The sequence below is a fragment of the Tupaia chinensis genome, unplaced genomic scaffold (assembly GCF_000334495.1).
Source record: "Tupaia chinensis unplaced genomic scaffold, TupChi_1.0 Scaffold000555_1, whole genome shotgun sequence".
In the NCBI taxonomy this organism is placed as follows: Eukaryota; Metazoa; Chordata; class Mammalia; order Scandentia; family Tupaiidae; genus Tupaia; species Tupaia belangeri.
Window position 1 is genome coordinate 1,910,579 of NW_006160067.1, and position 10,871 is coordinate 1,921,449.

Here is a 10,871-nt window from a genome sequence, read left to right on the forward strand (position 1 = left end):
GCGGAGCGAGGTGGCCCCTGGGCCGGCGTGGCTGCGGCGGCTGCAGGCAGAGCGCCGACGGTCTCCGACTGAACAGGCAGATCCTCCCCGGTTCGCGGGGACCGTCCCGGGGCGCAGCGCGGTCTTCCCCGCTGGCCCGCGCGCCGTCGGAGACCTGTGAACGCGAAAAGCAGGCGGCACACACACCCCTTCGGGACGGACGACGCTGTGTGCCCGTGCGTGTGCACGCCCAAGCCAGTGTCCCGCCTTCGCCCACAGCGCTCGCTCTTCCCGGACGCCCGATTTACACACCAACTCCAATACTCTGATCACAGCTCCTTGTCGTGGGGGCTTGAGTATTTCCTACCTTGTACCCCACCCCGCCACCCCCGCAGACCGTGCCGCCCACGACGGAGAGGGTACTTAGAAGCAATCCTCCGGTTTGGGTTTGGGGAGCAGATTATGTAACCGGGCGGAATAGCGGTAGATGGTCAGACACTTGCAGGTGCAGTGTTACTCCCGCTTCCCCGATCCCGCAGTTGCAAACTGGTTGCTCGACTGCTTTTTACAGCAGACTGTCAAGGAAAATAAAGCCTGTTCTGCTGAGTAATTAGGGAGCGACAAGCTTACGGAAATACCTGGCTGGACCCCTCCCTAGGTCCTGTCCAGAGTTCCCAAGTTCCACTCTACAATCCTCGCGTTTTTTATTTCCGACTATTCCAAGCATGCCTTTGACACTGCAGCGCTAGAAGTCATTGATGAGAGTCAAGGGGGTACAAACGGAACATTTTGAGTTTTCGTGGTAAACAACGTATAGGATGGCAATTGAAGTTTTTCGCACATTAACATTTGCAGTTGCTGCCTGAAGATTGACATCCTCCTCTAAGAAAGAAACGCATTTTTAGAATTATTGTACTTAGAGAAACCTCTTCCCTCGTGCCTTCCCACGAACAAATGTGCACTTAGCATTATTAGTTTGCTCCTTATGGTGTTCACCATTTGGAAGCCTCTTTATAAATGAGATTGTTTCCCTGCAGCCCACCAGGCCATTAATTAAAGCATCATTTTATGGCAGAAGAATAGCTACTCTGGGAAGACTTGCTAAGTTAGGTGACATCTTCCCCCTGAGCACAGTGGCACTGTGCTTGGAGAGGGGAACAGATCTGTTTGGTGATAACAGGAGTAGGTGTTTTTCTTTGAAGGCTACTTGTGGGATTCTGACATGTTGGCAGTCTTATGTATTTTTAAGTACAGCCAAAATTCCCTCTGGCATTAAGTTGTGATCATGGTGGCTTTGGGTTTTTTGGGGGCGAGTTTTTGTTGTTGTTGCAGAGTTCTTACCACTTCTACAGTAGGATGCTCAGCTCCTAAGTGGGATGAATTACTGGTTTTTGCTTTTTAGAAGGTCTGATTGGGGGGTCAGGAGATGGCATGGTGGATAAAGCGCTTGGACTCCCACATGGCCAACCTTGGTTTGAATGGTTGACCTGGTGTCTTGCTTTTTCATTTTCCCTTTCTTTCTCTGGTCAAATTTAAAAATAATAATGATAAATAAAATAAATCATTCTTTTTTTTTAAAAAAAAAATGTCTGATTGCATAAACTTCTGCTTGTTTAGATTCCTTTTTTTTTTTTTTTTTGGAGAGGTTTTTGCTATAAGGCGCGTGCACTCGCCAGACAGACAGAGAGAGACAGAGAGACAGAGCAGGACTTGCACTGCGGTCGACTACATGGGAGTCCAGCAACAGCCATTACACCAACTGCTGGTTCCTTGCTTGTTTAGATTCTAACGGAACAAATACTTCAATGGTCCTATAGAACAGAACCAGTGCGTGTAATCCAAATCTTCAGTGCCTTCCAAGTCATCAAACCATTATACGCTGGAACACAAAATTGAGCCTTTATTGGGTACAATTTACATTCAGTAAAAAGTGTTCTACTTTTTGGAGGGACCAGCAGGTGGCATAATGGTTACCTGCTGGACTCCCACTTAATTGAGTCAAAGTCCCAGAACCAGTGGCTTAAAACACCAGGCACCTTTGTGTGCGTGCTCAGAATCCCAGGAGACTGGAGAAGAAGTGATTGCAACGTGGCCTTCCTCCCTGGGAGGGTGATTTCTCACTTTCTGTTTCTCTTGTCTCTCTGGCAAGTACACGCCCTAGAGCACAAACCTCTCTTGAAAAAAAAAAATTCTACTTTTTTTTTCAGTTTTGTTTATTAGAAATTGATATGTGGCGTACTTACTGTTAACTTTGTACATCAAACTAGTGGCTGAGCCAGCGGTTCCTATACCAGCTGTTCAGGTGGTAGGAAGTCAAGGCTGGGAGGGTCTGTGTTTTTTTGCATTTGGTTAATAACATTTTAAGCTTCTGTTACATGATATTGAAAAATCTGCTTTCTTTCCTTTCTTCATAGTTTTTCATCTACAAATACCAAGAAGGCCATGCAGATTAAAGAAAATGTCTAGGGGCCGGCAGGTGGCATGGTGGTTAAAGACACTGGACTCCCACGTGGCTGACTGTGGTTGAAGTCTCAGACCTGGCAGCTTGCTTTCTCACTTTCTCTCTGTCTCTTGTCTTTCTCTGACTAAATTAAAGCTAATAATAATAATAAATAAAGTTAAATACAATATTTCTTTAAAAGAAAAAGCTTCTAGTCCGATAGTGTAACATGGAATTATTCATTTCTTTCACTTAAGTTTAAATAAAGCAGAGAAATAGTAACTAGTGGGTCCTCTGACTCCTGGAGTACGATATAATAAGGATCCTAAGTTGAAAACAGACCAGTTAATTTTTATTCATGTGTATATTTACAAGCGTTCCTGCTGTGAACTACGATGCTCTTACTGAATAGTTCGTCTCTACATTGTATATCTGCATCATGTTTTCCCTTGGGGATAAACAGCGATTTCACCAGCACACAGTGACTCGTGTGTTCATTAAATTTTTGTTGACGAAGGGTTCCTGACAACACGCAGGTTCTGTAAAGCAGCGTAGCGTTGCCGTCTGTGTCGGTGTGAACCCAGCCCGATCCTGTGGCTTTTAGCTTGCCTGTCTCTATAGGATTCCATTTTCCAAGCTTTTCGCATCCAGAGCATTGGTGTTTATTTCCTTAATCTATAAAAATTTAACGTTTTTCTCAGAGTTTTACATTCCCCCCTTGCTTACACACACGTCCATGCACGCACACTCTGGCTCTTCCCCTCCAGCTCGTACATAGTTCCTGTTAGTCGTTGAGGAATTAATCCTGACTGCCAAACTGTCACACAGACATGGAGAGAATCCTCAGAGAAAGTTACCACTGTGTGTTTGTTTAACTCTAGATATTTGTAGAGCAATTGAGTTGTTGGAAAAACTACAGCGAAGTGGAGAGGTACCACCTCAGAAACTTCAGGCTTTACAGAGAGTCCTTCAGAGTGAGTTCTGCAATGCTGTGAGAGAGGTGAGTAAATGTCATTAAAATTTACTGAAAATGTAGGGGCCTCCATTCTCCTCTTGGACATGCATACATGCCCAGCCTGAGTTTCAAGCCGCTGGGTCTGGGACTCGAACCTCAATTGACTATGTGAAGTCCCGCAATGTAACCAGTACACCATCTGCTGGTCCCCATTTTTGTAATTTCTGATAGAACAAGCCATGCTTTGCCTAAAATCTTAACACTCGTAAACACCAGAAAAAATTCAGAGTTGACGTATTCCCAGAGTTAAAGGATGATGAGCACTTTGGGTTTTCCAGGTCTATGAACACGTCTATGAGACTGTGGACATCAGCAGCAGCCCCGAAGTCAGAGCTAATGCGACCGCAAAGGTAAATTTCATCGCTCTCCAAAATGACAATTCTTCATACGTTAGAGATTTAAATATGCAGTTACCATATTTAGGATGAGCTTATTTTGACTAACGCTCTTTCAAGCTAAACTAAACTTCTCAAGTACTCAGACTTAAGACAGTTTTTTAATGGCTGTATAAGAGATATTTTGTGCAATTTAGATGTCAAGATACTTGAACACTGGTAATACCATACATGTGCTGCACATAACCGTGTTATATTGTTTGTACGCACACATGATGCCATTAGCTATGCATATTTTCATCCCAGTCTGAGGTGTGAATTATTATCCCTGTTTAATGAGGAAGCAGCAAGGTGAAGTTCCTCTCCTCAGCACAAAGTAGGAAGTGCCGGGCTGGGTGCTCCCCGGGCTGCTCCGTGTCTTGCCTTTACTTGAGCTTTGTAAATGCAGGGTCATGTTAGTGGTCGTTTCCTGCTTCAGAGCTGCAGGCGGCAGGTCTTGTGCACTCCGGTGTTCATGCTTTCCTCACGTAAGTCGAGCGTCGGCCTCGATGTCTCTCTCATGTGATTAGAATAAGTTACTATCGGCAGTGGGTAACTTTTACTAGATTTAGTCATTAGATGATAATTTTTATTGATAGTTACCAGTTTACAAAAGGAACACTGGCTTCTCTGTTAAATGCCAACACTTCAGTGTGGATGTTGTTTGTCAGAGTAGGAGAGACCAGAGAGACTTGATTTCAGTTCCTGAGTTCTGTGATCCTCACAGCTTGTCCAACTTCTGAGCCTTAGTTACATTGTCTATAAAAGGAGGCTGCCTTTTACCCCCCCCCCCCCCCCGAGAGGAAAGTTTTTTTTCTTGCGGGTTGTGTAAATTTTTGCTCTAGGGCGCTTGTGCTTGCTGGAGAGACAGAGAAATAGAAAGCGAGAAATCACCCCCTGGGGGGTGGCCATGCCGCAATCCCTTCTCTGTTCTCCTGAGATTTTGGGCATGCATGCACACACACCCAGCATGAATTTTAAGCTGCTGTGTCCAAGACTTGAACCACGATCAACTACGTGGGAGCCCAGTAATGTAACAATTACGCCATCTACTGATCCCAATGAGGCCTTTTTGAGAACTTCAGAGATAATGAATATTCAACACATCTTCATTTCCTTACTCTGGTCTCCCATATTCGTTCATGCACGATGATCCAGATTACATAAAATGGTAAAAATGGTACCAGATTACATAACGGTGTCTAAAAGCAGTATGAAACAGTAAATCCCAACTTTGTGTTAGAGTTAATCTAGATTTGCCTCACTTTGAGTTGTAAAGGTGTGGCTCCGTTTTACTTTCTGTGGGGTTTTTGTTGTGACTAGGTAGTTAGCTAAAGCAACGGAAACACATTCAGGTAGGTACCCTTCTTCATTTCGATACTGAGTTACTTCCTGACACAGTGTTCTTAGTGGATAGGACACACAAAGCAGCTGTCTGTCATGGTGAGTTGTTTAAGTAGGTTATGTACCAAGACCCTGAAGGAACTGGACTGTCCAGTTCTAAAACTTGGGTCTCTTGGCGTGCTGAGGGAGGGGTCCTCTACTTCAGTGTGCTGGAGTTTATCCCCCAGCAGCCCAGAGGAGCTGGGAGAGACCTCGAACACCCGAACCTTTCTTACATGATCCCAGAGCGTTTATCCTTCTCCGTTGTCATCTCTACTAGCTGTGCTTAACTTGCCTTCTCAGAATGGCCAGTGAATTTGTGGTCATTCAGACATCAAAAATGTACCTCAAAGGTGGTTTTTAAAAGAACTGAGGTAAACAAAGGTCATTTTTTAAATATGTAAAAATTGTCTTTTAGGCTACTGTGGCTGCATTTGCTGCCAGTGAAGGACATTCCCATCCTCGAGTCGTTGAGCTGCCAAAAACAGAAGAGGGCCTCGGGTTCAATATTATGGGAGGCAAAGAGCAGAACTCACCAATCTACATATCTCGGATAATTCCAGGCGGAATTGCTGATAGGCATGGGGGCCTCAAACGAGGAGATCAGCTGCTTTCTGTTAATGGAGTAGTAAGGACAGATTTTTTCTCTTTATCATAATGTGTTGTGACCGTTTGGGAAGTGTATTTGAGTTACAGAGACAAAGATGTAGGGGAAAACCTATAGAACTTTAGAAATCCTCTGAAGAACTGTAGGCAGTGCACCTTAGTGCAGAGATTTTTTTTTTTTTTTAATTTTTTATATTGTGGATTTTGCTGCAGTGCATATGCACTTGCCAGAGAGAAGGACAGTGAGAGGGAAGGGGGAAAATCATCCCCCAAGAGAGCTGGCCACACCACAGTCTCTTCTCCTCCATTCTCCTCTTAGGATTTTGGGCACGCGCACACACGTGCCTGGAGTGATTTTCAAGCTACCAGGTCCAGGGCTTGTGGTCGGCCATGTAGGAATCTATTATCGTAACCATTACACCACCTGCTGGCCCCAGTAGTGTTTTTGTTTTGTTTGATTTTTTTTAAGTTCTTTAATTCACTTATTCTCATAATTAGCAGTTCTTAGTGTGATTTTTATTTAATGACATAATTAAAGTCTTTAGTAGTTAAATCAGTACGCTCTAGTCTGCATTTTATTCTTTATTCATAATGGAATATATGTGTGTACACATGACGGAGTGAGCGAGACAGGACACACGTGCGTGCACACGCACACACACACAGAGGCAGCCAGCCCCACAGGGTCTGCTCACCCTCATCCCCTTTTTCCAGTCTTCCAGCCTGTTGGACCAAGGATTTGACCATGTCCGGGGGGTTTGGCTCCTCTTGCGTAGCACTTTACCATTATGTCATGAAGCTGGCCCTCCAACGTTTTCTTACTTCTGTAGAGTGGCAGTTACTGGGCTTCTCTCTGACTTAGTGAAATGATGGAGCATGCGGGTGGCTATGCTAACGATTTGGAACTTAGAAACTAGTTCCTAGCTCATAAGTAGAGTGCGATGAGATGTAAGAGGATTTTACACTAACTAAAATGACAGTACAGGATTATTTTAGTTTACATATGTGTATTCTAAGTCATTTTTTTTACATTCTGAGTTACGTACAAGATGTACGTATTAACTGTTTGTTTGTTTTCCAGAGTGTTGAAGGAGAGCATCATGAAAAAGCTGTAGAACTACTGAAGGCCGCGCAAGGGAAGGTTAAGTTAGTAGTACGGTACACACCCAAAGTCTTAGAAGAAATGGAGTCACGCTTTGAAAAAATGAGATCAGCCAAGCGCAGGCAACAGACTTAACGCAGTTCAAAACCTGATACCCCACTCTGCTTTTCAGCTAGAGAAGTCTCACCTGTGACCTGCTGATGGCCGCAGAGCCGCTGATTGTAAAACAGAAACTCCCCACGAGATCCTCTTTGCCATTTTGTGAATGCCTGTTTTAACATCATTTACGGTTCCTGAGATGCATACATTTTTCTGACAAGAAAAAGTAAAAGGTGATGAGGGCAATTCTGTCCTACTGTTTTTACAGGCCTTTTTCAAATGCAGATTTTGTCATAAAGTTGTTATAGATTTTTAAAACTGCTTTTTTAATATTAAAAAACTTTTACATTCTTACTCTTTTTTTAGAAAAGAAAAGTTTTCTTCATTTGGCTACTTATTTAAAAGTAACAGTTCTTCAGTTCTTTTTTTGTTTATTTTTTTTTAACCTGTGATATTTTTTTCCAAGAAGTTGAGCATAACAGTCCCGCCCACCACATTTCATGCAGTCAGTGTTAATGACACTGCTGCGTTTTGTACTTTGAACATACATGTCATGTATGTAATCAGTGGGAAATCAGAACTCAGTAGTGGAAGTTTTTTACTTTTATTTAAACATAATGTACAGTGGATATTCATTTATACTGATTTAGAAAAGCAAGTTTTTAAACACTGAAACAATCATTGCTAAAATGCATACGCTCATGCTATTTGAGCAGTGAGGCAGGAGGATGTAATTGGATTGTTAGCATAACCGATTGCATCCCTTTCTATTTATAGCCAACAGTGTCAAATGTTAAATGCAAAACAGGTTCAGATGTCACCCTGTACAAATTTTCTAATGGAATTAACTTTTATTTATATTTCCGAATATTTTGGTCCTTCCATTCTAGAGATAAACCCCGTAGTTTGTGGCAGGAAATAGAAGCAAAGAAGAAAAAGCGATACCTTAACCTCACTGTCCTCAACAGTCACTCATTCTTACTTGCTCACTTTAAAGAGTTGATTTTAAATGGGAAGAGGAGAAAAGGATATATTTAAGATGTGTAGAAGTCACGAGGTAATGTATTCATAGAATCTTCAGACTGTCAAAATGAGTGGGAACTCATGTGAAAATAGTTGTGTGTAGAGATGCAATCTTTGTAGTTCAGCTCTATTAGGAATTTTGAGAGACTTGATTTAATTTGTCCACTGGGTGTCACTGTTGTGCTGAAAGGCAGCTACCAGCGTATGACTGACAGGTCTTCTTACAGCCTGAAATTGAAGAGTTGATTATTTTCAGTCACAGTGTGTAAGATCCTAAAATATTTTAAATGATGGATGCTAAAGAATAAGATAATGAGTTGACACTTATAAGGAATTGGCATAATTATCAACCTTGTATAAAAAGTGGGCATTTTGTGACATTCCTTCAGCTAGAATAGAAATGTATGCCCTTTTCTGCATGTCTGTGAGCACTGAGTCTTAGAAGATTATTCCAGTTTTCAATGATTTTTTTTTTTCCAGAATAAAAGTAGTACAAGTCAATCAGCGTTGCTAATTTATGTAGGTGTTGAGCACTGGATTGCATGATGGAGTGTGTCTCCAGTCCACTATGAGATGTGCTTGTAACTGATAGGATCATGTTGTTAAATCGTATATTTTTAAGATTAATCGATGTTTTTAAAATGTTGAGACCAAAGTAGTATAGAAGTATGGACTTATTTTAATTTAATTGTAAAATTATTAGAGGTATTTGTTGTAGAGCTTTATATGTTAAAGAGAGGTATTGGTGCATATAAAACAGTAATATTATTGCTATGCTTGTATTCTTGCATTACAGGGTGAGTAAACCCTGAAGAGTTCTTACTTCAGTGTAGCTACAGCTGCAGCAACTTTTAGGGATGTGTCAACATTTCTTTACAAGTTATAGCTTCCCAGTTCAGTGTCTCAGCTGTCTCAGAACCTCCAGCCAAGTTAAATCTTTTTTGGTGTGGAACTTACTGAGTTGAGTAAGCTATTTTTTCCTTCAGCAGTAATCCACAGTCTGTTCTTTGTGTAGGTTGGCACCTATTCATCATTCTTAAAATAAGGATGGCTTCGAGGAGCCAAATACAGGAGTTTTGCTTGCTACCGTTGAGCGTGAGTAGTGATAGTTTGATTTGTTCATGCAGTTCTCACAGTGGATCCCAGGATTTTATGTCTTGACCGTAGAGGAATTCAGCCATTCAGTGGCCAGGATGTACAGCTCTGGTCTAGCATAGTGAGAAAATGAAGGAAGTTTTTGTCTTACAAGTGGATGGTCATGAATAAAATTGGGCACACAGTTAGGTGTATATAGTAGGTGTTTGGTTTGTAAGTCATAAATCATCCCCCTGCCCAGTTTCCGTTCATTTTCTTGGTTGCTCAGAATGGGTCAACTTAGTATTTCTCAACCTTAGCTTCATATTAGAAAATGCTACAGAGCTTTACAAGATAGTAATGCCATTCATTGTCCCGTCCCATAACAAATACATCAGAATCACTTGTCTTTTTTTTTTTTTTTTTTTAAGTTCTCAGTTGGTTCTAATAGATACCCAGGGTTGAGCTCCACTGTTTTTCCCCTCCATAAAATGAACTAATTATACTGGGCTCTGTTTGAAAGTATCACAGTAGAATAATCCAATTTGCAGCTATTCAGTGATTGATCATATTTCTAGTACTGATCTTAGGAATAAAAGGTGCTTGGCATTCCTTATTTGGGAGGTAGTTGCAGTCTCCCTTTAAAAAATAAATAAATAAATAAACCCTATCACTAGTTTTAAATGTACACTTACATGTCATATTTCTCTGCCCCCTTTGCCATTAAAACTTGACAAAAATAGGTTATCACTGTTTGAGAACTTACGTTTAAAAATTGCACATGGGAAATACTACCATTGGTAATCCCCCCTTGTCTCAATATGGCCACTTCATCCCTTAGTCTAACACTAGGTAAGGTAATAGCCGTCTAGTTCTCCAGGGTTTGATTCAGATATGCCGGTTTTTAAAAAATTACTGTCCTCTTCTTCTAAAGTTAAGGTTTTTTTGCACACATGCTTAAGTAGTTTGGCTCAAGTAACTTTGTTTACAGTTAAAACAGATACTACATCGCTTACTAGGAAATGGTTATGGCTTGTCCAGAAGGAACGTCAGCATGACTTGGTGTAGACGTCAAAGAACACACGTCGTGAATATTCTCTAATGTGGAACGGTCACCACAACAGCAAGGACTAGTCACTGTGTTTCCTGAATAAATGTATGTGTGTGAATTTTCCAACTATGCCATCCTTTTTGTCTCCTCTGCCAACAATCTGGTTTTAGAGTTTTTATTGTCCCAAACTTAACTAGTAATGTTTCTTCAGGGGTTGTTACAATAATGGTTATGTAGTGAAAAATAAATGACTTGCTTATTAATTTTCAAGAACTTTCCAACTAATTTGTATATGGACATGGTTTTTTAAATATTGGCAAACAGTGTGCTTCTACTTTTTTAGTTTGAGATAAATATAATCCCCAAAATGAATGTAAAATTAACACTTTTTTCAATAGATGACTTCATTTATTAGTTTAATTGTGATTCTAAGACTTATTTAAAATAAATTTGTATGAGTTATGTCCTTGTTCTTTGGATTTAAAAAACATCAATACAACTACACAATAGATGTGTTTCTGAAAGCTGTGTATAAAATAAACTTTACACAAGGTAAAACTATGGTTGTTTCTGGAAAAAAAATTTGAATTTCTTTTTGAATTTTGCTTTGTCTTTCATAAAATGCTAAAGAAGAAATTCTCTTGTGTTATTTCAAGAGTGGCAGCATGGCACGTGGTTGACAGCACACACTCTGGGCCCAACCCTCGAATTTGAGTCTCAGGTCC

At 41.0% G+C, this 10,871-nt stretch overlaps 1 protein-coding gene across 5 annotated transcripts in view; it reads left to right on the plus strand.

The window, feature by feature from the left end:
* LIN7C (lin-7 cell polarity scaffold C) overlaps positions 1-10,608 on the plus strand; it is a 10,750-nt gene extending 142 nt beyond the window's left edge. Inside the window, exons 2-7 of one of the 5 annotated variants that reach the window (XR_003550932.1) lie at positions 3,301-3,419; positions 3,713-3,784; positions 5,610-5,819; positions 6,879-8,055; positions 9,037-9,116; positions 10,087-10,608. Coding sequence is in view for 1 of the 5 variants with exons in the window: in XM_014591299.1 (XP_014446785.1) it covers positions 3,301-3,419; positions 3,713-3,784; positions 5,610-5,819; positions 6,879-7,034 (557 nt within the window). In the remaining 4 variants the exon portion in view is untranslated. Of the gene's footprint in view, positions 1-3,300; positions 3,420-3,712; positions 3,785-5,609; positions 5,820-6,878 lie in introns of all 5 variants that reach the window. The other 4 variants (XR_001371066.1, XR_001371065.1, XR_003550931.1 and 1 more) reach the window with 4 other exon arrangements.
* Positions 10,609-10,871: the final 263 nt, after the last annotated feature.